Genomic DNA, 26,645 nt, shown 5'->3' with positions numbered 1-26,645 from the left:
GTGTGCCTTTCCAAATCAAGTCCTATCAGTTTAATTAAACACAGCTGGACTCCAATGAAGGAGTAGAACCATCTCAAGGAGGATCACAAGGAAATGGACAGCATGTGACCTTAAATATGAGTGTCTGAGCAAAGGGTCTGAATACTTATGACCATGTGATATTTCAGTTTTTCTTTAATAAATTTGCAAAAATTTCTACATTTCTGTTTTTTCTCAGTCAAGATGGGGTGCAGAGTGTACTTTAATGAGAAAAAAATTTAGACTTTACCAAATGGCTGCAAAGAAAGAGAGTGAGAAATTTAAAGGAGTCTGTATATATATATATATATATATATATATATATATATATATATATATATATATATATATATATATATATATATATATATACACACACACACACACACACACACACACACACACACACACACACACACACACACACATATACATACATATATACACTGCTCAAAAAAATAAAGGGAACACAAACAACAGAATATAACTCCAAGTAAATCAAATGTCTGTGAAATCAAACTGTCCACTTAGGAAGCAACACTGATTGACAATCAATTTCACATGCTGTTGTGCAAATGGAATAGACAACTCCTCTGGAAGGAGATCCCACAGGAGACCATCCGCAACCTCATCAGGAGCATGCCCAGGCGTTGTAGGGAGGTCATACAGGCACGCGGAGGCCACACACAATACTGAGCCTCATTTTGACTTGTTTTAAGGACATTACATCCAAGTTGGATCAGCCTGTAGTGTGTTTTTCCACTTTAATTTTGGGGGTGACTCCAAATCCAGGCTTCCATTAGTTAATAAATTTGATTTCCATTGATGATTTTTGTGTGATTTTGTTGTCAGCACATTCAACTTTGTACAGAACAAAGTATTCAATGAGAATATTTCATTCATTCAGATCTAGGATGTGTTATTTGAGTGTTCCCTTTATTTTTTTGAGCAGTGTATGTATGTATAAAATATATATATATATATATATATATATATATATTACATTACACACATATATACATACACAATTGTTTTACTTTTTACATCTAGAAAATATATTAAACATAGTAAAAAGTATAACATATCTAAAAAAAAATAAATATATATAAAAAAAATGCAAAATATATTTTAACCGGTTCCCGACCGCCCACTGTACATAAACGTCCACGCTGCCTGGGCTCTGTGCAGCGCAGACGTTTAAAAATGGTGGGTGGTCTCGCAGCGCTCAGGACCCCCAGGGTCCTGCAAGCACTGCGATTCCGGTGCAGAGCGTTAGCTCTGACAGGGAACATCATCGGGACCTGATTGGATCAGGTCCCAGTGATGTTAACCCTTTGCTGTCTTCTATATGCTGCGATCTATAGTGATCGCGGCATATAGGAGACAGCAGGAGGAGAGGGGGTCGTCAACTTACCTCTCCGAAGACCTCCGAGTCCTTCCAGGACCTGGGGTTGCTATGGCAGCTGGAGGTCACATGACCGCCTCCAGCTCTGCCATATATGGTGTCCTGTCTGGCTCAGCCTGCAAGCTGAGCCAGACAGGAGACTGACTGAAACAGGGAAGATCTCATGTAATGTAATGTAATGTAATATATGTCTATTACATTACATGAGATCAGTGATCAGAAAAATAAAAATTAATGTGCCATACAGGACTAAGTAAAAATGTAAAAAAAATGTTTTTAAACTGTTAAAAAAAAAAATCACAAAATAAATAAATAAAATATTAAACCAATAAATCCGTATATTTTTACAAAACCAAAAAAAGAACACATATTTGGTATCGCCGCGTCCAAAACAACCCGAGCTATAAAGCGGTCACACTAATTAACTCCTTCTGTGCACACCGTAATAAAAATAAATAAAAAAAGGAGCAAAAAACTATGCTTTTTCCTCATATCGCCAAACAAAAAGTGGAAAAAAATGCGATCAAAAAGCAAAATGGAAATAAAAATGGTACCGCTGAAAACGTCATCTTGTTCCGCAAAAAACAAGCCGCCATACAGCTCAGTCGAAAAATAAAAAAGTTATAGTGCTCAGAATAAAGCAATGCAAAAAAAATATTTTTTTCTATAAATTTGTTTTATTGTGTAAAAGCGCCAAAACATAAAAAAATATACAGTAAGTGTAGTATCTCTGTAAACGTACCGACCCGAAGAATAACGCTGCCTGATCACTTTTACCACACGCAGAACAGCATAAAAAAAAACCTCAAAGAACAATTCCTGAATTGGTTTTTGTTAATTTTACCTCCCAAAAAACGGAATAGAAAGCGATCAAAAAATGTCACGTACCCAAAAATGGTACCAATAAAAATGTCAACTCGTCCCGCAAAAAACAAGCCATCACATGACTGTCGGCCGAAATATGGAAAAATTATAGCTCTCATAATATGGCGATGCAAAAACTAGATTTTGCAAAAAAAAGCATCTTTTAGTGTGTGACCGCTGTCAGTCATAAAAACCCGATATAAATCTGGTATCTCTGTAATCGCACCGACCCGAAGAATAAAGTAATCTAATCACTTATACCGCACGAGGAGCGGCGTAAAAAATAAATAAAACCAATTCTTCACCTGCTACTGATTTGTTTATTATGTCTCCCAAAGATCGCAGTAAGGCTCTGCTCACATTTATCCTGTGCTCTGCGCTGAGCACTTACACCAGAGTTTCCGTGTAAATCTCTGAAATATGTGATTCAGCCGGAACCCATGATGGAAGATTCCCTGTAATGAGGCAGATATAGACCACTGTGGATGCCATCTGGCCTGTGATCCCACGGTGTCGTTTGTTTTAGGCGTGCATAAAAGCGCGGTTGGCCACAGTTTTGTGCACTTCTGAAAAAAAGGACACCGCTAAACAGAGGCCAGATGGAGTCCAGAATAACTCTGCTGCCTCATTACAGTGAATGGATCCTGCAGGGGTTTCATCTGAATTACATCACTTGGAAATTTAGATGGAAACCCCGATGTAAGTGCTCAGCCTAGAGCGCCGGATAAATGTTACGTAAAATGCTCCCAATAAAAGCTTCAACTCAGTCCTCAAAAAAAGCTAGTCCCCACTCAGGTCCGTCATCTGTTAAAAATATAAGGGACTTCCAAGTTACTGGTAGCAGAAAGGCTCTGGAAAAGCGAAATGGCCCTTGCCCCCCAAAAGAAATTCAGAAAATGTTGTGCTCCCAAATCCAAATGCCTATTCTACAATAAGTTGTTCTCCAATTGTCAAATAGCACTCCGTCTCCCCCAGATCTCGCCGTATGGCTGAGCGGTACGATACAGCCACATATGGGGTATTGCCACTTTTAGAAGAAATTATGGTGCCGAAATGTGTCACACTTTTACCCATTGCCCTGTGTGAAAATGTAAAATCTGAGGGTAAAACATTTTTTTGTGGTAAAAATATAATTATGTTTTCTTCACTGCCCAATGGTATAAATTTAAAAATTAAAAAATACTCACTACTTCCCTAGATGAATTCCTTGAGAGGTGTAGTTTACAAAATGGGGTCACTTGTGGGGGTTTCTGCTGTTTCGGCATGTCAGCGACTCTTCAAATGTGACATGGTGTCTGCTGCCTATCCCAGCCAACATAGCGCTCCTTTCCCTTTCAAACCCTGCCATGCGCCCAAACAGTGGTTTGCCTCCACATATGGGGTATCGGCGTGTTCAGGAGAAATTGCACAACAAATTTCATGGTGCAATTTATCCTATTACCCTTATGATAATACAAAATTAAGGGATGAAAAACGTTTTTGTGGGAAAAATGTGAAAAATTTATTTTTACAGCTCAATATTATAAACTTCTGTGAAGCACCTTGGGGTTCAAGGTGCTCACCACACATCTAGATAAGTTCCCTAAGGGGTCTAGTTTCCAAAATGGTGTCACTTGTGGGGGGTTTCCACTGTTTAGGCACATCAAGAGCTCTCCAAACGCAACATGGCGTCTGCTAATTATTCAGACAAATTTTACATTCAAAAAGTCTAATGGCGCTCCTTCCCTTCCGAACCCTGCAGTGCACCCAAACAGTGGTTTTCCCTCACATATGGGGTATCAGCGCGCTCAAGAGAAATTGCACAAAAAAATTTGGGGTCCATTTTTTCCTGTTACCCCTGTGAAAATAAAAAAAATTGGGTCTAAAGTAACATTTTTGTGAAAAAAGTTAAATGTTAATTTTTTTCTTCCACATTCAAAAAATTCCTGTGAAGCACCTGAAGGGTTAATAAAGTTCTTGAATGTGGTTTTGAGCACCTTGAGGGGTGCAGTTTTTAGAATGGTGTCACTTTTTGGTATTTTCTGTCATAAAGACCCCTCAAAGTGACTTCAAATATGATGTGGTCCCTAAAAAAATGTTTTTGTAAATTTTGTTGGAAAAATGAGAAATCGCTGGTCCACTTTTAACCCTTATAGCTTCCTAACAAAAAAAAATTTTGGTTCCAAAATTGTGCTGATGTAAAGTAGACATGTGGGAAATGTTATTTATTAACTCTTTTGTGTGACATATCTCTCTGATTTAAGGGCATGAAAATTCAGAGTTAGAAAATTGCAAAATTTTCGCCAAATTTCCGATTTTTTCACAAATAAACGCAAGTGATATCGAAGAAATTTTACCAGTATCATGAAGTACAATATGTCACAAAAAAACAGTCTCAGAATCAGGGGGATCCGTTGAAGCGTTCCAGAGTAATTACTTCATAAAGTGACAGTGGACAGAATTGAAAAAATTGGCCTGGTCACGAAGGCAAAAACAGGCTCTGGCGCGAAGTGGTTAAAAAGATGTAAAAAATAGAAGAAAGCATAAAAAAAAAATATTCTCTCCACTTATCGTTCTTCTTTTCAGCCTTAACCTATAACTATTAACCTTCGATATGTGACGCTGCAGAAGGTTTCTAACCGTGGATGTGAGCGCTGGACACGAAGCTCAATATTTTATAGTAAAGATTTTAATAAATGTGCAGTTAGGTTGAGCAGAGCCGGGTGGTGAGCGCTTTTCCTTTGCTTGTCTGCACCGTACGCAGGATGGGATTTTTGCTTCTCAGTATCGGCGCGCTCCGCGGCTGCTCCCCGGTGAGAGCTTTTCCTTTGCTTGTCTGCACCGTACGCAGGATGGGATTTTTGCTTCTCAGTATCGGCGCGCTCCGCGGCTGCTCCCCGGTGAGCGCTTTTCCTTTGCTTGTTTGCACCGTACGCAGGGCGGGATTTTTGCTCCTCAGCGTCGGCGCGCTCCGCGGCTGCTCCCCGGTGAGAGCTTTTCCTTTGCTTGTTTGCACCGTACGCAGGGCGGGATTTTTGCTTCTCAGTGTCGGCGCACTTCGCGGCTGCTCCCCGGTGAACGCTTTTCCTTTGCTTGTTTGCACCGTACGCAGGGCGGGATTTTTGCTCCTCAGCGTCGGCGCGCTCCGCGGCTGCTCCCCGGTGAGAGCTTTTCCTTTGCTTGTTTGCACCGTACGCAGGGCGGGATTTTTGCTTCTCAGTGTCGGCGCACTTCGCGGCTGCTCCCCGGTGAACGCTTTTCCTTTGCTTGTTTGCACCGTACGCAGGGCGGAATTTTTGCTCCTCAGCGTCGGCGCGCTCCGCGGCTGCTCCCCGGTGAGAGCTTTTCCTTTGCTTGTTTGCACCGTACGCAGGGCGGGATTTTTGCTTCTCAGTGTCGGCGCACTTCGCGGCTGCTCCCCGGTGAACGCTTTTCCTTTGCTTGTTTGCACCGTACGCAGGGCGGGATTTTTGCTCCTCAGCGTCGGCGCGCTCCGCGGCTGCTCCCCGGTGAGAGCTTTTCCTTTGCTTGTTTGCACCGTACGCAGGGCGGGATTTTTGCTTCTCAGTGTCGGCGCACTTCGCGGCTGCTCCCCGGTGAACGCTTTTCCTTTGCTTGTTTGCACCGTACGCAGGGCGGAATTTTTGCTCCTCAGCGTCGGCGCGCTCCACGGCTGCTCCCCGGTGAGCGCTTTTCCTTTGCTTGTTTGCACCGTACGCAGGGCTGGATTTTTGCTTCTCAGCGTCAGCGCGCTCCACGGCTTCTCCCCGGTGAGCTCGTTAAGAGTAAGCAGACGCAGCCGTTATCTGAGCGCGGGGCTGTCTTCTGCAGCCAGCCCCTGCGTGTGTCACAGCTGAACGGACGGACACCGTGCGTCAGTGCAGAGCAGACCGGGCGGCTGCTGACGCAAGGTGTCTGTGCAGAGGAGACAGAAAAAAAAAAGTACAGGAAGGTTCACGGTGAGTCACTTTTAAAGGCACACGGCCCGCATTCACGTGTCAGCAAGGACAACGAGGCCGTGATCATATAGTGTAGTGCTCCGGGGACCAGTTATACATGTATGGCCTTATGTGCGCATTCAGGACTTTCAACACATGCTTTAAAGGGATGACTCTACTGCTCCAATGTTCTTAATGGGATATTACTATATTTCAACTTTCTCAACGCTTCCTGCTCTGTAACCACACGGCCCGCTGAGAGGAATGCGCTATTAATGAGACAAGCTCTGTTAAAGCTGGAGAAATACACTGCTATCTGGCTGTTCCCTTAAAGGGGTTGTCCACTACTCAATTACAATATTCCCCCAGGTAGAATAAAAACACTTTATACTCACTCCTGGTGCCTGCGCCGCTCCAGCAACGTCGGGCGTGCCATGACATTATGTCGCCACTCCAGAGAAAGTGGGAGTGCAGCGGCCGTACTCGCTTGTTCCGGATGTCAGAGAGAGTGAAGCGGCCACTGATCGGCTGCAGGGCTCACTTGACATAACGTCACGCAAGCCCCGATGCAGACATTGCTGGCGCAGGACGTGCGTCCCGGCTAATATTTTACATGGCAGAGTACAGTAATTGAGAAGGGGTTGTCTGAGTAATGGACAATCCCTTTAACAGTACATCAGGATGAATACATAGGTCCTATCAGAGGAAGAGGGTCTGGGTTAGTGAGCGCACTGCAGGAGCCAAGCAACGGACTGCTCGGCGCCGAGTACCATGTAGGAGAGCAGTGACTAAAGATCATTTTTACAGGTGCGCCGGGTGCACTTATAAATGTCCCCTCCATTACGTCTACCAGCGAACATGTAATCCAGCCGTACTTCACAATACACGTGGTACAAGAGCGCCCCCTGCTGGCCCTACAAAGCAGGTGCAACCACAAAAGAAACCAAGTTTTTGTTTGGTTTATTTTACATGACTGACCTATGGATCACTTGATCGCCTACATCATGACCAGCATAGCAGCGCTGTGGGCCATCAGCCCATGGTAAACCATTGGCACTCTTCGGGGGATGATGATAGAAGCCGATGCACAAGGGCACCCATAGTCACGTTATTGAAATGCCTCTTAGTGGCCGTCAGCACCATCGATCAGAGTGAGGTGTTTAGGTGTGCACACAGGTTTTTCTAGGAGTTTTTTGGAGCAAGTTTGCTTTAAGAAACTCCTAAAAAAATAGCTTGAAAGACTTCCATTTCTATTGAAAAACCTCTTTGCTGGTCATAAGTTCGACCTTTTGAAGGTTTTTTTTTTCCACTTCCAGTTTTGAAAAGCGCCTGGTGGGGAAAAAATACAATGCATGCCATTACCTTGTAGGGTCTCCTGGTGGAATCCGCTCCAAAACTAGGCACCGTCCGAGCAGAGGCTGCAAAAAAAAACGCTTCAGGAAAAAAGAAAAAGTGCAAAAATGTTTGAAAAACTCTTTAAAACCAATGTAGGAACAGAAAAACTCCTCCAAAATATGGAGAGGTTTACACTAGAAAACTCATTTTTGATCGCCTTGAATATCTCAGGGTGCACGTCGCCTTGCAGGAAAATGCTGGACAGTTTTTTGTGTTTTTTTAAGTTTTCTAGTGTAAGTACTTCAGGAAACGCTCCTCTTTTGGAGAAGTTTTTTATTTCCTGAAAAGTTTTTAGAACTTTTTTTTCCCCCAAAAGGGTTTTTTGCAGCCTTTGATTGGAGAGTCTATAAAGTAGTGACGTTGGTGAAGGTCTAACCCCCTGGACTCCCACCGTGCAGAGAATAAACGGGCCACCGACATTGCCTGATCAGGGAATAGTGGTGGCCCCTATGGAGACATTGATCATGTGCACCAAGAGCTTTCCTCAGCGAGCGTTAGGTACTTACCGTACAAGTCTGGTCCGTGAGGAGTGAAGACGTTATACAGGACGATGTTAAGAGGCGCGATCACCAGCTTCCCGTAATAATAACTATCGATGGCCACCAATGGCACCTGGGGCAGAGAAAAAGAGTCATAAAATACAGAGCGTGGAGGGCGGCACCGCATGAGCCGTATGATACCGTACAGACGATAATCAGCGCTGGGGATGCTGGTAGGAAGGAAGCAGTTATCAGGGCTCACAGACAACCAATGGACCTGGACTCTACAGATCTGATGATTACTTTGTGCAATAAGTATGGAGGTGACCGATCCTTACTGCAAAAGTCCAATGTGCATCTCCCTGATGGGACGAGCGGCCGACCAATGACGGATTTTAGCTACACATAAAGGATTTTATCGACAATGAACATGAATTCTCTCTGGTCGCTGCGAAGTTTCCATTAATCAGCCTTAACTTAGCACCTCAACTCTTTATGAGCTTTATGTAAAAAAAAAATACTTCCAAAAGATTTTTTTTTGCACATATAATTTTTAAAGTGGGCAACCACTCTAAGGGATCAATCAAGTAAAGCAAAAATGGCTCCAGGGTGAATGCCAACATCAGGCGCTTGGTGCACTACAGATACATGTAAAAAAAAAAAAAAAAAAAATATTATATATATATATATATATATATATATATATATATATATATATATATATATATATATATATATATATATATATATATATATATATATTATTTTTTTATTTTTTTTTTAACACGTTTAGACTTCTTTACATACTCACAAAGTTTCTGTACTCACCAGTAATAATATTATCGCCACTAGACACCAATTGATAAAACTCTTCCATTTGTGTTTCAGAAAAAGAAAATCAAAGGCAATGGGTACACTAAAATAACAGAAAAAAAGTGTCAGTCTGCAATATTCATTTTCTGCCCTCCCTGATGACTTGGATACTTTCCTACCTCTCAACACTCTGCTCTGTCAGGTTCTGCTCCACCCCCTTCCTGATAGCATCTCTAAGGGAAGAGTCATGAGGATGAGGTTCGCAATGCCATGTGCGGACTGGCCCGTGGCTGCATAAAAATACATGCTGTCACACCTCAGGTGGGGAGATCAGACGGCTAATCCGAGCATTGCATTGTGATACTCGTCCGAGTTATATGGCCGTGTGACTCTTCCCTAACACTGATAGTAGGGTGGGGTGGGGGGGGGGGGGGGGGGGGGAGAACAGATACAACTAACACAACCAGGAGAAGTGTCAGTAAGCAGCAGGACAGCTAGCTATGTAAAGAAACTGCACAGTCTCTACAGCAGAAAATCTTAATGAAAACTACATGGAAAATTGCAAATGAACAATACGGATAGAAAAACAGAATTGTCACTGAGCTCAAAATGTTCTGATGGTTTATGACTAGGGTTGAGTATGTTCTGTCCGAGTATGCTCAGGCTGAGCTCCGAGTATTTACAGCTGCTCAGTGATATGGTTGAATCGCTCCCGTGTGCATGATTTGCGACGGTTTGACAGTTTTATTACATGTGAGGAATGTGTAAGAAATAGGCATTCCTTACATGTACTAAAGCTGTCAAACAGTTGCAAATCATGCACACGGGAGCGATTCAACCATATCACTGAGCAGCTGTAACTACTCGGAGCTTGGCCCGAGCATACTCAGCGAAAGGGTTGATGGAACATACTCGCTCAACACTATTTATGACCCATTAATGAGGGTCTGACTGCTAGGACTCCCATCAATCCCGAGAACAAGGATCCCGTGCCTTTATGTAAATTAAACAGTATAGCACATACAGTTATATGAAAAAGTTTGGGCACCCCTATTAATCTTAAGCTTAATGTTTTATAAAAATTGGTGTTTTTGCAACAGCTATTTCAGTTTGATATATGTAAGAACTGTTGGACACAGTAATGTTTCTGCCTTGAAATGAGGTTTATTGTACTAACAGAAAATGTGCAATCTGCATTCAAACAAAATTTGACAGGTGCATAAGTATGGGCACCTCACCAGAAAAGTGACATTAATATTTAGTAGATCCTCCTTTTGCAAAAATAACAGCCTCTAGTCGCTTCCTGTAGCTTTTAATGAGTTCCTGGATCCTGGATGAAGGTATTTTTGACCATTCCTCTTTACAAAACAATTCCAGTTCAGTTAAGTTTGATGGTCGTCGAGCATGGACAGCCCTCTTCAAATGATCCCACAGATGTTCAATGATATTCAGGTCTGGGGACTGGGATGGCCATTCCAGAACATTGTAATTGCTCCTCTGCATGAATGTCTGAGTAGATTTGGAGCGGTGTTTTGGATCATTGTCTTGCTGAAAGATCCATCCCCTGCGTAACTTCAACTTTGTCACTGATTCTTGAACATTATTGTCAAGAATCTGCTGATACTGAGTGGAATCCATGAGTCCCTCAACTTTAACAAGATTCCCGGTGCCGGCATTGGCCACACAGCCCCAAAGCATGATGGTACCTCCACAAAATTTTACTGTGGGTAGCAAGTGTTTTTCTTGGAATGCTGTGTTTTTTTGCCGCCATGCATAACGCCTTTTTGTATGACCAAACAACTCAATCTTGGTTTCATGAGTCCACAGGACCGTCTTCCAAAAAGAAATTGGCTTCTCCAAATGTGCTTTTGCATACCTCAGCCGACTCTGTTTGTGGCGTGCTTGCAGAAACGGCTTCTTTCGCATCACTCTCCCATACAGCTTCTCCTTGTGCTAAGTGCGTTGTATAGTTGACCGATGCACAGTGACACCATCTGCAGCAAGTTGATGCTGCAGCTCTCTGGAGGTGGTCTGAGGATTGTCCTTGACTGATCTCCCCATTCTTCTTCTCTGCCTTTCTGATATTTTTCTTGGCCTGCCACTTCTGGCCTTAACAAGAACTGTCCCTGTGTTCTTCCATTTCCTTACTATGTTCCTCACAGTGGAAACTGACAGGTTAAATCTCTGAGACAGCTATTTGTATCCTTGCCCTGAACAACTATGTTGAATAATCTTTGTTTTCAGATCATTTGACAGTTGTTTTGAGGAGCCCATGATGCCACTCTTCAGAGGAGATTCAAACAGGAGAACAACTTGCAAGTGGCCACTTTAAGTAGCTTTTCTCAGGATTGCATACACCTGGCTATGAAGTTCAAAGCTCAATGAGGTTACAAAACCAAAAAAAAGTGCTTTAGTAAGTCAGTAAAAAGTAGGTAGGAGCATTTAAAACAAGAAAATGATAAGGGTGCCCATACTTATGCACCTGTCAAATTTTGTTTGAATGCAGATTGCACATTTTCTGTTAGTACAATAAACCTCATTTCAAGGCAGAAACATTACTGTGTCCAACAGTTCTTACATATATCAAACTGAAATAGCTGTTGCAAAAACACCAATTTTTATAAAACATTAAGCTTAAGATTAATAGGGGTGCCCAAACTTTTTCATATAACTGTAAGTGATCACAGCTTCTTTGGGTCTAGGTGAGCATGTGTACGACCACCTCTCAGACACAAGCATGCGCACAATCGCTCCATTCACACTGGGGACACGAGACCGCCATTCCCAGGATCGGTGATGGTCCTAGTGGTCAGCCTCCCACATTATCTATCCAGTGGTGGTGGGATAACCTCCTTTAAGGGATTTCCAGTTTTCCCGCCGCTCTATAATAAATGCCCTGCCGGTCTGAGATCTCTACGTCCATTGTGTGTTTGATGTAGACTTCATTGTGAGCTTACGCAGCAGAATCACGAAGAGGAACATATGGACAACGTGTGTGGGGGATTATTTCAGCAGCACATACGCTGCAGCGGGAGCGGAAACAAAGGAGTCTGTTGTACATAAAACCGAGAGCCGAGCTTGTGTAAGTGTATGAAAGATGCAACCGTGCTTCTTACCCCAGCACTACGCTAAAAGGCCAGCCCCAAAAAGCCCCGGCCGCCACACCCAACACCGCCACCGAGACCTTCTCCATGTACCAGCCCGTCATGGCGATCAGCGTGGTGTACATGCAGAAACTGCTGGGGAGGAAAGCTGCAGGACGAAAGGAGGAAACGTTAGCAAAAGCACCACATCCAACAGTCACCGGATTTTACTTCTAACTCGTGGATAGGTCATTAGTGCCTGAGATGGGAATACCCCTATAATCACTTCCCGTCTAGTTCATCATCGAACTAGGAGCTCGTGTTATACAGCTGGCACCCACCTCTAACAGCAGCAACCAAAGTTACAGGTGCATCTCACTAAATTAGAATATCATTAAAAAGTTAATTTATTTCAGTTCTTCAATTCAAAAAGTGAAACTCATATATTATATAGAGTCATTACACACAGAGGGATCTATTTCAAGTGTTTATTTCTGTTAATGTTGATGATTATGGCTTACAGCCAATGAAAACACAAGTCATTATCTCAGTAAATTAGAATAATTAACAAAAAACACCTGCAAAGGCTTCCTATGCATTTAAAAAGGTCCCTTAGTCAGTTTCAGTAGGCTCCACAATCATGGGGAAGACTGCTGACTTGACAGATGTCCAGAAGGCAGTAATTGACACTCCACAAGGTCCCAGAGTCTGGAGGAAGAGTGGAGAGGCCACAATCCAAGCTGCTTGAGGTCTAGTGTGAAGTCTCCACAATCAGTGTTGGTTTGGGGGGCCATGTCATCTGCTGGTGTAAGTCCACTGTGTTTTATCAAGACCAAAGTCAGCGCGGCCGTCTACCAGGACATTTTACAGCACTTCATGCTTCCCTCTGCCAACAAGCTTTATGGAGATGGAAATGTCATTCTCCAGCAGGACTTGGCCCCTGTCCACACTGCCAAAAGTACCAATACCTGGTTTACACAACACTGTGCTTGATTGGCAGCAAACTGGCCTGACCTTAACCCCATAGAGAATCTATTATAGAGAATCTATGGGGTATTGTCAAGGGGAAGATGAGAGACCCCAGACACAACAATGCAGACAAGCTGAAGGCTGCTATCAAAGCAACCTGGGCTTCCATGACACCTCAGCAGTGCCACAGGCTGATCGCCTCCAAGCCACATTGCCGCATTGATGCAGTAATTGATGCAAAAGGAGCCCCGACCAAGTATTGAGGGCATTTACTGAACATACATTTCAGTTGGACATCTCGGATTTTAAAAACATTTTTCAAGCTGTTATAAAGTATTCTAATTTACTGAGATAATTACTTTTTTATTTCTGTTAATGTTGATGATTATGGATTACAGCCAATGAAAACACAAATGTGAAATAGACCACTGTGTGTAATGACTCTATATAATATATGAGGTTCACTCTTTGTATTGAAGAACTGAAATAAATTAACTTTTTAATGATATTCTAATTTAGTGAGATGCACTTGTACCTCTGATCGCTGCTGTTAACCACTTTCATGCCACCGACAGGTTCTGACAGCCCCAGCCAATGCTGCTGTTAACCACTTTATTGCCACAGACAGGCTCTGACAATACGATGGCATGATCCACACTAGATGTGAAACGTGTGAACCTTCCAAAAGCGATTGAATAGTTATTTCTACAGATGGACGAATCGATTCGCAGGACCGTGTTCCAGTGGCCATGTCACTAGTCCGTGGCTGACACGTGGGAGAACTGCAAACTTCCATCTCCCTGCCAGAGCCACCTGCACCTCTTCTGATTATTACATTTTGTCTTAGGTCCTACTAATCAGACTTGCAAGACTCTGGTCTGGAGGCCATGGACTACTAATGTGGCCACTGTACCAGGATCCAACAGATCGATCTGCTCATCTCTAGTTATTATTGATGAGCTACAAGAAAAATCAAGTGCTAAGCATCGCACCAAGAAATATATCTAACATGTAATCATCACCTACCGGCAGCGGAGCAGAACATTCCCGTGCTGAGGACAAGGAACGCCAACATCAGACGCCCAACATGGAGGCCAAATCTTTTGCATACAGCTCTAGAGAGAGATAAAAAGTATAATACATGTTGTAAAACTGTGGCCCACACATATCACAGGGTAAGACGACAAGAAATAGGGCCGATAGGTCAATATAGGATTCAGATTGTGAGCTCCAATGGGGACAGGAAGCGATGTAAGTGATGTGATAATCTCTGTACAGCGCTGCGGTGTATGTCGGTACTACACAGATATAATAATACAAACTGTACCTTGTGCTATCTCACAACATCTCAAAGGAAATCTGTCAGCTGAGTCCTGCTGGACCAAACCATAGACGGCATGAACCGCCACGGTCTGGCTGCACCATTGCAGCTACGTCTACTATTCTCTGAAACATGAAAATATACTTTGAGGATCCGGCCGGGGATCATATCCAGAGAACCGACTAGTCCGGCGCGGCCCCTGGATGCCTCTTCCTGGCATCGCTCCAGGTGACCGACAGGTGCAGGCAAGGGAGAAACTCAATCAATCACCTGAAGTGGCACCAGGAAGAATCAGCTGAAAAAGTCACCGGACTAGTCTGGCCTCCAAATCTACAAAGTATATTTTCTTACGAGCAAATTCCGGAACTGTATACATGGTTGCAATCATGCAAACACGAATTTGCCAGCAGGACTTAATACAGATTTCTCTCTTGTAGGGGTGTCTCTCCCTGTAATACAGGTTGGATGTGAGCTCTGTGTTAGTGTTGAGCGAGCATGCTCGTTTAACCCTTTAAATGAGCACGCTCGGGTACTCGCCGAGTAGTTTCGGTGTACTTGGCTTCTCTGTTTGATCCGCCGCGGCTGCTTGTTTTTTAGGCAATCCCTGCATGTGTGACTGCTGCTCAACACTACTCTGTGTGTATCCAGGGTGCTGCAGTCTTAATTAGCTCATATATCAACAGAGCTTCTATCCTGCACTCACTACTGCTTAATGTGCTTTCTTAATGATATGTAGCCCTTTTCTCTGCTCTCTCTGAGACTGTAGATACTTTCTCCCTTCTCCATAACCCTTTGCTTTAAAGCCTGATAGTTTCCTTTAAGTGACATATCACATTACAATGCCCCAGTTCTAGAGACGTAAACATGTGGTCAAAATTGTTGGTATCCCTCGTTTAATGAAAGAAAAACCCACAATGGTCACAGAAATAACTTGAATCTGACAAAAGTAATAATAAATGAAAAATCTATGAAAATGAACAAATGAAAGTCAGACATTGCTTTTCAACCCTGCTTCCACAGAATTTAAAAATAAAACTCATGAAATAGGCCTGGACAGAAATGATGGTTCTTCTTAACTTAACTTCTGCACCTCTCGACAGGTATTTTGGTCACTCCTCATCAGCAAACTGCTCCAGTTGTCTGGTGTTTGAAGGTTGCCTTTTCCATGTTTCAGCTCTTTCCAAAGATGCTCAATAGGATTTAGGTCAGGGCTCATAGAAGGCCGCTTCAGAATAGTCCAATGTTTATTATTACTTTTGTCAGATTCAAGTTATTTCTGTGACCATTGTGGGGTTTTCTTTCATTAAATGAGGGGTACCAACAATTTTGACCATGTGTAATATATATTATATATATATATATATATATATATATATATATATATATATATATAAAAAACGGGTCTGGGAGGCGGAACCTCTGAGCTACTATACAAGGGGGCAGTCCTTGTAAGGGAGCGGGTGGCGACCAGGCAGGCAGTCACAGCAGGTGACCGGGACAGTCTCTGGAAGAACGGGCAGGAGATCACGACAAGTGACTGGGGCAGTCTCTGGGTGAACGGGCAGATGGTCACGGCAAGTGACTGGGACAGTCTCTGGAAGAACGGGCAGGAGATCACGGCAAGTGACTGGGGCAGTCTCTGGGTGAACGGGCAGGTGGTCACGGCAAGTGACCGGGGCAGTCTCTGGGTAAAGGGTTGGTACGACCTGTGGCGGCTGATGGTAGACGTGAGCTCCCAGGTGAGCAGGCGAGAGTCTCTGGATAAACGGGTGGTCACAGCATGTGACGGCGGAGCCTCCAGGAAGACCAACAGACAGGCGGCAGATGAGCGCTCCCAGGTGAGCGGACAGAAGTCTCTGGACAGGCGGGTGGTCACAGCACGTGACGGCAGAGCCTCCGGGTAGGCTAGCAGACAGGCAGCAGATGAGCGCTCCCAGGTGAGCGAGCAGGAGTCACTGGACAGGCAGGTGGTCACAGCATGTGACGGCGGAGCCTCCAGGTAGGCTAGCAGGCAGGTAGCAGGTGAGCGCTCCCAGGTGAGCGGGCAAGCTGGTCCTTAGACAGACTGACAGGAGTAGCAAGGCAGACCGTCGGACCTCAGACTAGCAGACAGGTAGCAGATAATCAGGCAGGTAACTGGCAGGTAACTGGCAGGTAACTGGCAGGTAACTGGCAACGGGACCTGAGGGCTGAAGCAGAGTAGTGAACAGTGCAACAACATTGCTCGGGCACCTCCATCTTGGAGGAGGTGCCTTATATATGGTAAAGTCCTCCGGCCATTGGCCGGGGACTCCTTAGGACGGCGCGCGCGGCCCCTTTAAGAGGGAGGGAGGGCGCGCGCGCGCGCCCTAAGCACAGTGGCCGGGAAGGAGCGCGCGCTGCCAGCAGAGCGGGAGAGGGACGCCGGGCACGGAGCAGAGCGGTGAGGGGAACAGCGTCCCTGCCTAGCAGAGGGCAGGGACGCCAGCACTACAGTACCCCCCCCTTTAGGCCCCCCCTTTTTTAGGCCAGATAGAAATTTAGCTAGGATGAGAGGGGCATGGATGTTCTCCCGGGGCTCCCACGTTCTCTCCTCAGGACCAAACCCCTTCCAATCTACCAGAAAAAAGGTCTTTCCTCTTACCCTTTTGGTGGCAAGAATGTTCTCTACCTCAAACTCGTCCTCAGCAGAAACCGGAGCAGGAGGCGTACCTGTAGACTTGGAAAAAGAGTTAAGCACCACGGGTTTGAGGAGAGATACATGGAAGGAGTTAGGGATCCGTAAGTTGGCCGGGAGTTTCAATTTATAGGCCACCGGGTTGATCTGACTGATGACCTCCAGAGGACCGATGAACCGAGGCCCTAACTTGTAAGAAGGTATCTTGAGTCGAACATATTTAGATGAGAGCCAGACTTTATCTCCTGGACGAAATTGTGGAGGATCCAGGCGTTTTTTGTCAGCGTGTCTTTTCATACGCTCGGATGACAGAAGGAGTGCGGACCGGGTACTCTCCCATATGGAGGAAAATTTGCTAACGAGAGATTCCGCAGCCGGGTTGTCCACAGAGGTGGAGACAGGAAAAGGAATCCGAGGATGCTGACCAAAGACTACAAAAAACGGGGATTTGGAGGAGGATTCGCTCTCGTGATTATTATAAGAGAACTCGGCCCATGGTAGGAGATCCACCCAGTCAGAATGGTGGGCATTAACGAAGTGCCGGAGGTAACTGGTCAGGTTCTGATTGATCCGCTCCACTTGACCATTGGACTGTGGGTGGTAAGCGGAAGAGAAGTCCAGGGTGACGTCTAGTAGTTTACAAGTGGCTCTCCAGAAACGTGAGGTGAACTGTACCCCACGATCCGACACGATGTGGAGGGGCAGGCCATGAAGACGGAAGATGTGGCGGATAAAGTCTTTAGCCAGCTCGGGTGCAGACGGAAGGCCTGGCAGGGGAATAAAGTGAGCCATCTTGGAAAAGCGGTCAGCGACCACCCAAATGACCGTACAACCGGCAGAGACGGGAAGATCTGTTATAAAGTCCATTGCTATATGCTGCCAGGGGGCAGCAGGTACAGGAAGCGGAAGGAGGCGTCCGGCTGGCAGATGTCTCGGGACTTTGTTGCGGGCGCAGGACACACAGGCAGAAACAAAGTCTATTATGTCCTGGTGCAGGGTAGGCCACCAATAGTGCCGGGCAATAAGCTGGAGGGTCTTTTTCTGACCGGCGTGGCCAGCTAGTTTAGACGAATGGCCCCAGTGTAGGATCTTCTCCCGATCAGGTACTGAAACAAACGTCTTACCGGGAGGGAGACGATTTAGACTCACGGGAGCCACCTGCATTACTCTGGCGGGATCGATGATATGTTTAGGTTCTTCCTCGAGATCAGACACCAGAAAGGATCGGGACAAGGCGTCTGCTTTGACGTTTTTGTCAGCCGGGCGAAAATGAAGAACAAAATCAAAGCGAGCAAAAAACAAGGACCACCGGGCTTGGCGCAGGTTAAGTCTCTGGGCATGCTGGAGGTAAGCCAAGTTCTTGTGGTCAGTGTAAATTATTACCGGATGAAGAGCCCCCTCGAGTAGGTAACGCCACTCCTCCAACGCCAGCTTGATGGCCAATAACTCTCGGTCTCCTATGGAATAGTTGCGCTCAGAAGAGGAGAAGAGTTTGGAGAAGAAGCCACAAGTTACCATTCTCCCGGAAGATGATTTTTGAGTAAGTACCGCTCCGGCTCCAGAGGAGGAGGCGTCAACTTCCAGGAAGAACTGCTTGTTGCCGTCCGGGCGATGCAGCACCGGGGCGGAAGAGAAGGCCTGTTTTAGGGAAAGAAAGGCCTCCTCTGCTTCGGGCGGCCACTCTTTGGGATTAGTACCCTTACGGGTGAGCGCGGAAATTGGGGCAGTCCGGGAAGAGAAGTGCGGGATGAAGAGGCGGTAATAGTTGGCGAAGCCCAGGAACCGTTGAATAGCCTTCAACCCCTCTGGTCGGGGCCATTTCTCGATGGCAGACAGTTTCTCAGGATCCATTTGTAGGCCGGTGTGAGAGATAATGTAGCCCAGAAACGGAAGCGAGGTCTGCTCAAAGAGGCACTTCTCATATTTAGCGTAGAGATGGTTCTGCCTGAGCCTGAGCAGGACCTGACGAACATCCCTCCGGTGAGTCTGGAGATCCGGAGAGAAGACCAAGATGTCGTCCAGGTACACCACTACGCAGGAGTAGAGAAGGTCCCGGAAGATGTCATTGACCAACTCTTGAAAGACGGCAGGAGCGTTACAGAGGCCAAAGGGCATTACCAGATATTCATAGTGGCCGTCCCGGGTGTTGAATGCCGTCTTCCATTCATCCCCCTGACGGATACGAACCAGGTTGTAAGCCCCACGGAGGTCCAGTTTGGTGAAGATTCTAGCCCCTCTCAGACGATCAAATAACTCCGGAATGAGCGGAAGGGGGTACTTATTTTTCACCGTGATCTGGTTAAGGCCTCTATAGTCTATACAGGGACGGAGAGAGCCGTCCTTCTTTTTTACGAAGAAGAAGCCTGCTCCTGCCGGGGAGGTAGACTTCCGGATGAATCCCCTGGCCAGATTCTCCTCAATATATTCGGACATCGACCGGGTCTCAGCAGCGGATAATGGATAAATACGCCCACGGGGAGGAGTAGTACCGGGTAACAAGTCGATAGGGCAGTCGTATGGTCTATGAGGGGGTAGTGTCTCTGCTTCCTTTTTATTAAAGACATCAGCATAAGACCAATAAGGAATCGGAAGTCCAGGTAGATTAGCTGGGGTAGGAGAAGGACGGACGGGATGGACGGGAACCAGACAGGTCTTATGGCAGTCCTGTCCCCAGCGAAGGACTTCTCCGGTCTGCCAGTCAAGCACGGGTGCATGTCTCTGGAGCCAAGGTAGACCTAGCAGGAGGGCGTGAGAGAGTCCAGGCAGAACATGAAAGGAGATACTCTCAGAATGCAGCATTCCCACTTGCAGAGTAATGGATTCGGTGATGAGTTGGATGGGGCGTGGTAAGAGACCCCCATCCACGGCAGCAACAGACAAGGGTACAGCCAGAGGTTTGGTGGGGATGCGGTACTTCTCTACCAGGGACTGTGAAATAAGATTCCCGGCTGCTCCAGAGTCCAGTTGGGCTAGAAATAACGGTTCTCCCCGCAGACGATTGAAACTGACAGCAGCAGAGATGGAGAGGATTTATTCTTGTCTAGGTCGACCTCTCTGAGCGAACCTAGACACAGGCGTTTCCCGACCTCTCTGGGCAGGCACGGATCCGGTGCTCCTTACTGCCACAGTAGAAGCAGCTCCCCTCGGCACGGCGTAAGTCCTGACGGGTTTTGACCATCTTGGTCTGGTCGACCTGCATAGGCTCAGGAGAGTGTACCTGGGGAGAGACGGAGGGAGTGACGGGTTTCTGAAAAGTAGGAGCTAGACGTGGAAACCTCCTCTCACGGGTGACCTCTTTGGCACGCTCCTGGAACCGTAGGTCAATCCGGGTGGCAAGAGTTATTAGATCATCAAGAGTGGTAGGAACGTCCCGACCGGCAAGTTCATCTTTAATACGGCCGGACAGACCCTCCCAGAAGACGGATACCAGAGCGTCGTTATCCCAGGCCAGCTCCGAGGCAAGGGTACGGAACCGTATGGCATATTGGCCCACGGTGAGACTTCCCTGACGGAGGCGTAGCAGAGACGAGGAGGATGAGGTCTTCCGTCCGGGTTCATCGAAGACTTTCCGGAAAGCCGTGAGGAAGGCAGGCAGGTCGGACACCAGGGGGTCTCCTCTCTCCCATAGAGGATTTAGCCAGGCCAGGGCCTCCCCGGTGAGATGGGACATGATGAAGGCAATTTTGGCCCGGTCGGAGTTAAACTGGTGGGACAATAGTTCAAAGTGCAGGGTGCACTGATTAATGAAGCCCCGAGCCTGGGCGGGGTCGCCTCCGAAGCAAGGAGGTGCAGAAAGCCGGGGTCCGGGGTAGGATACCATGGTATTGGTGGGCAGCGGAGCTGCCGGGTTGCGAGTCATGGCACTGGCGGTGGTTGCTGGTGGAGCAGTCAGAGTGTCCAGGCGAGAATTGACATTCCGCAGGTGACCCAGGATGGACTCCTGTTGGGACCTCTGACGGGACAGTTCATGACAGAGGTCCGAGAGCGAGGGAGCTTGGGTGCCACCGGGTTCCATGGCCCGAGCAAACTGTAACGGGTCTGGGAGGCGGAACCTCTGAGCTACTATACAAGGGGGCAGTCCTTGTAAGGGAGCAGGTGGCGACCAGGCAGGCAGTCACAGCAGGTGACCGGGACAGTCTCTGGAAGAACGGGCAGGAGATCACGACAAGTGACTGGGGCAGTCTCTGGGTGAACGGGCAGATGGTCACGGCAAGTGACCGGGACAGTCTCTGGAAGAACGGGCAGGAGATCACGGCAAGTGACTGGGGCAGTCTCTGGGTGAACGGGCAGGTGGTCACGGCAAGTGACCGGGGCAGTCTCTGGGTAAAGGGTTGGTACGACCTGTGGCGGCTGATGGTAGACTTGAGCTCCCAGGTGAGCAGGCGAGAGTCTCTGGATAAACGGGTGGTCACAGCATGTGACGGCGGAGCCTCCAGGAAGACCAACAGACAGGCGGCAGATGAGCGCTCCCAGGAGAGCGGGCAGAAGTCTCTGGACAGGCGGGTGGTCACAGCACGTGACGGCAGAGCCTCCAGGTAGGCTAGCAGACAGGCAGCAGATGAGCGCTCCCAGGTGAGCGAGCAGGAGTCACTGGACAGGCAGGTGGTCACAGCATGTGACGGCGGAGCCTCCAGGTAGACTAGCAGGCAGGTAGCAGGTGAGCGCTCCCAGGTGAGCGGGCAAGCTGGTCCATAGACAGACTGACGGGAGTAGGAAGGCAGACCGTCGGACCTCAGGCAAGCAGGCAGGTGGCTGGTGTGTGCTCCCAGGTGAGCGGGCAGGCTGGTCCTTAGACAGACTGACAGGAGTAGCAAGGCAGACCGTCGGACCTCAGACTAGCAGACAGGTAGCAGATAATCAGGCAGGTAACTGGCAGGTAACTGGCAGGTAACTGGCAGGTAACTGGCAGGTAACTGGCAGGTAACTGGCAGGTAACTGGCAACGGGACCTGAGGGCTGAAGCAGAGTAGTGAACAGTGCAACAACATTGCTCGGGCACCTCCATTTTGGAGGAGGTGCCTTATATATGGTAAAGTCCTCCGGCCATTGGCCGGGGACTCCTTAGGACGGCGCGCGCGGCCCCTTTAAGAGGGAGGGAGGGCGCGCGCGCCCTAAGCACAGTGGCCGGGAAGGAGCGCGCGCTGCCAGCAGAGCGGGAGAGGGACGCCGGGCACGGAGCAGAGCGGTGAGGGGAACAGCGTCCCTGCCTAGCAGAGGGCAGGGACGCCGGCACTACAATATATATATATATATATATATATATATATATATATATATATATATATATATATATATATATATATATATATCACATTACAACACCCCAGTGCTAGAGACATATATAAATGCAACCGGTTACACATTATTGGAACATTATACACTCACAGCTGCTGCAGACCTTCTTTTTGCAAAGGATATTTCCAATGCATAACAATGAACATAAGCTCTGTATTGTTGCTAAAGAGGTTCTCCAGCAGCTGGGGCTAGTATTAGACCCCATTAATACAAATAAATAAAGGGGGCTACTCAGCGCCTTTCACTTCCACACTGGGGGGGGTGAGACACTGCTGAGGTGGAGTCTGTCCAGCCCTTGCCAGATATCAGCAGGAATCCTATGATAATTAGTAAGATATGATACCTGCCGGGGGTCCACGAGTCCTAGTGTGTGTCCGACAGACCCCACCGCAGCAGGGCGTAACATGACAGGCGCTGGATAGCTTCTTTATAAGAATTATTAGATAATTGGATACTTACTTGTAGAAATAAAGCTCACATATGCAGCTACAAAAAGCCAAAAAGCACCGGATGAAGTAAAAGACCAGAACCTAACAGACGAAAGAGGAAAAATTACTTTCCGCCAATAGGTCTAATATTATGAGCAAATAAAAGGAACAAAGAAGAAAAAGCAATTACTCCCGCCCAGCTACCTTGTTGGTCTGGAGGACATTGGCATGTAACCACGCGGGCAAAGCGTGCAGCCACAGGTAGGCATAGGAGCGGACGGCGTAGGCTGGAGAATATTCCCACGTCTGGAAGCCTTTGCCGTATACAAGGTAGTGAGACTATAAAAGATGAAAAAAAAAAGTTATGAAGAAATAAGTATTAAAATCAACGCGAGTCATAATTGGCAAATTTTCTTTTATTTTGAAGAATTTGCAATGAAGTGATACTTTGGGCAAAAGATAAAAACCAATAGCCTATCTACAACCCGTGATGTGATGTTTGAAGCCTGATCTAAAATTAAGATTTTTCTCTTGTGGAATTGTCTCTCCCAGTAGTACAGGCTGGATGGTTCGCTCTGCGTGTCTCTCCCAGTAGTACAGGCTGGATGGTTCGCTCTGCGTGTCTCTCCCAGTAGTACAGGCTGGATGGTTCGCTCTGCGTGTCTCTCCCAGTAGTACAGGCTGGATGGTTCGCTCTGCGTGTCTCTCCCAGTAGTACAGGCTGGATGGTTCGCTCTGCGTGTCTCTCCCAGTAGTACAGGCTGGATGGTTCGCTCTGCGTGTCTCTCCCAGTAGTACAGGCTGGATGGTTCGCTCTGCGTGTCTCTCCCAGTAGTACAGGCTGGATGGTTCGCTCTGCGTGTCTCTCCCAGTAGTACAGGCTGGATGGTTCGCTCTGCGTGTCTCTCCCAGTAGTACAGGCTGGATGGTTCGCTCTGCGTGTCTCTCCCAGTAGTACAGGCTGGATGGTTCGCTCTGCGTGTCTCTCCCAGTAGTACAGGCTGGATGGTTCGCTCTGCGTGTCTCTCCCAGTAGTACAGGCTGGATGGTTCGCTCTGCGTGTCTCTCCCAGTAATACAGGCTGGATGGTTTGCTCTGCGTGTCTCTCCCAGTAATACAGGCTGGATGGTTCGCTCTGCGTGTCTCTGCCAGTAATACAGAACCAATTTATGCGCTAAGATTTCTCATTTATTTACAGCAGTAATGCTATTCATTTTCCATACTTCATATTTCATGCGCTAAAAAAATTTTTAAAAAAATTTTTCATTTATTTCTATTTTTTACAGCAGTTATGCTATTCATATTTCACATCTATATACTCAGTGTTACAGTGTGCTACTTTATTTGTTCATTATACATGGAGGTAGCTGCTCTTAGTAAGCACCTGTTCACACCTAGCTTTTGTAGTGGAAGTGCCGTCATTCTCTTTGTCTCCCAGTAATACAGGCTGGATGTGAGCTCTGCGTGTCTCTCCCAGTAATACAGGCTGGATGTGAGCTCTGCGTGTCTCTCCCAGTAATACAGGCTGGATGTGAGCTCTGCGTGTCTCTCCCAGTAATACAGGCTGGATGTGAGCTCTGCGTGTCTCTCCCAGTAATACAGGCTGGATGTGAGCTCTGCGTGTCTCTCCCAGTAATACAGGCAGAATATGAGGTCGGTATATATCTCCCAGTAATATAGGCTAGATGTGAGCTCTGTGTGTCTCTCCCAGTAATATAGGATGGATGTGAGGTCTATGTGTCTCTCCCAGTAATATAGGATGGATGTGAGGTCTATGTGTCTATCCCAGTAATATAGGCCGGATGTGAAGTCTGTGTCTCTCCCAGTAATATAGGTTGAATGTGAGCTGTGTGTATACAGGGTGCTGTAATCTTCATTTGCTCATATATCAACACAGCTTCTATCCTGCACGTACAGCTTCTTAATGTGCTTTCTTCCTTATTTGAAGCCCTTTTCTCTGCTTTCTTTGAGACTGCAGATACTTTCTCCCCTCTCTATAACTCTTTTCTTTAAAGCCAGGTCTACACAGGTTATACATTTATTCACCACAGATTTTTGGAAATAATCCAAACCAAAATCAGCATGTATTACATGCGGCAAATCTACCCTTGTTTTTTAAATAGGGACTGTGTCTTTCCCGCAGTGGTCAGTGAAGTGGTCGTTATCACCTGGTTTTGCACCTGGCATCAGCTGCTCGCCAGCATTTCCTCCTCTATAGGAATAGATCTCTTTACAATTGGGTGATCTGGTGGACGGATGCCACGGCGTCTATCCAGACTGTGCCCGCTGTCAGGCAGGCACCACATGAGCGTGCACACCTGCCATTAGCTGATAACCCTGTGGCCACTAGACCCAATTCTCTTCCATCTGTTACTTACAGGTTCCCAGTAGTTGAAGGTTTCATCGCAGTCGGAGATGTTGCTCAGCAATGCGGCACAGAAGCGGGCGGAGATCAGGCATTTAAATGCGGTGGCTCCTTCAGGCGCCCACACCTGGCCGGCCTTAGTACACGCAGACCTAGGGAACGAGCACAAGACGTCACCAGTAATAAAGAACCCGATAGAGATCCTGTACAGGGCGACACTACAGATAACTGCTTCTGCAGCCAATGGTTGTATCTGGGTAGTAATTAAAAGCGTTGTGGTATTTACCAAATCTTATCCACACATTGCAGAAAAACCCGACCTGGGAGTGGAATGTGGACCCCCTGCATCTGGATTTCTGCTGCAGATTTTACCCTCGTAATGCACAAATAAGCAAAAGTACAAATTGCAAATAACTGATCTCTGCGGATGGGAGCACAGATATAGGGCGTCCTATATACATATCCTGTACATGTGGTGGATAGCTGACTATGGGGGACGAGACATGCGGGGTCCCATCTCTACAAGGGGACGAGACATGCGGGGTCCCATCTCTACAAGGGGACGAGACATGCGGGGTCCCATCTCTACAAGGGGACGAGACATGCGGGGTCCCATCTCTACAAGGGGACGAGACATGCGGGGTCCCATCTCTACAAGGGGACGAGACATGCGGGGTCCCATCTCTACAAGGGGACGAGACATGCGGGGTCCCATCTCTACAAGGGGACGAGACATGCGGGGTCCCATCTCTACAAGGGGACGAGACATGCGGGGTCCCATCTCTACAAGGGGACGAGACATGCGGGGTCCTATCTGTGACATGCAGCCATTACTACTCTCCCATTAGTGTGCAGCCCCTTATTACACGTCACCCCCCGATACACATCGCTATACACAGACCACCACCCTTCTTCCCGGCGCTGCCCTCACTCTGCTCTTTGTTCCGGCCCCCGGTTCTCTTCCTTGTGTTTTCCGCTGTTTTCCTCCCTTTCTCCGCCGGTTCCTTTCCATCGGTGTCGAGCTCCCTTGGACGCCATTGCTACTGTGGGCAGTGGGAACTTACTTCCGCGTATGGGTAAAGAGCGAAGACTTAGCAGGCGCCATGTTTACTACTGGCGCCTTGGTCTTCTATTGCGCACGCGCGGTGTAGAATGACGTGTGACCACTCAGGTGAGAGGTGGACGGGGCAGAGATCGTCATGGAGGTTGTGTGTGGATCAGAGCATCGTCTGCTTGGTCTCTGCACCTCCCTGTGCTGTGTTATTACATACTTGTTCTATTCAGTTACTTCTCCCCATATTTATTCACATTTGACACCTAATGCAGTTAACCCTTTAATAGCTTGTGATCAAAATGGAAATCACAGGTGGTAGATTCTGTGCCATGACTTACATGTTCCTCCAGGTGACCTCAGGGGGCGCAGTAATAGCAGCCCTGATACTATTGTAAATGCTGCTTAACCCCTTAGGTGCTGCAGTCAGTAGCCACTGCATCTAGGCGGTCACACCATATATCTGTTTATTAGCGGCACTTTTTCTCTTTATTATTTTCCAGAACAATAACACGGGGAAACCTGTTTAAACCTTCCGCCCTTTAAAGGAACCCATACACCCCAGACAGCTGTGGCCGGACGCTCCT

At 47.0% G+C, this 26,645-nt stretch overlaps 1 protein-coding gene across 2 annotated transcripts in view; it reads right to left on the bottom strand.

Annotated features, from left to right (window-relative positions):
• The window catches only part of ALG9 (ALG9 alpha-1,2-mannosyltransferase), an 85,571-nt gene extending 59,431 nt beyond the window's left edge, over positions 1-26,140 (bottom strand). For both annotated transcript variants that reach the window (XM_073657134.1, XM_073657133.1), the window contains exons 1-8: positions 25,939-26,140; positions 25,021-25,159; positions 22,847-22,981; positions 22,674-22,744; positions 13,970-14,058; positions 12,008-12,143; positions 8,907-8,994; positions 8,106-8,211 (exon numbers count right to left, since the gene is read on the bottom strand). In XM_073657134.1, coding sequence (XP_073513235.1) covers positions 8,106-8,211; positions 8,907-8,994; positions 12,008-12,143; positions 13,970-14,058; positions 22,674-22,744; positions 22,847-22,981; positions 25,021-25,159; positions 25,939-26,045 — 871 coding nt within the window. In that variant the 5' untranslated portion in view covers positions 26,046-26,140. The remainder of the gene's footprint in view (positions 1-8,105; positions 8,212-8,906; positions 8,995-12,007; positions 12,144-13,969; positions 14,059-22,673; positions 22,745-22,846; positions 22,982-25,020; positions 25,160-25,938) is intronic.
• Between the last annotated feature and the right edge of the window lie 505 nt (positions 26,141-26,645).

This window comes from Phyllobates terribilis, unplaced genomic scaffold, assembly GCF_046119375.1.
Source record: "Phyllobates terribilis strain yellow unplaced genomic scaffold, ASM4611937v1 Scaffold_12__6_contigs__length_324123572, whole genome shotgun sequence".
Classification (NCBI taxonomy): domain Eukaryota; kingdom Metazoa; phylum Chordata; class Amphibia; order Anura; family Dendrobatidae; genus Phyllobates; species Phyllobates terribilis.
The sequence above is the reverse complement of the archived record's forward strand: the minus strand, read 5'-3'. Positions and strand labels throughout refer to the sequence as shown.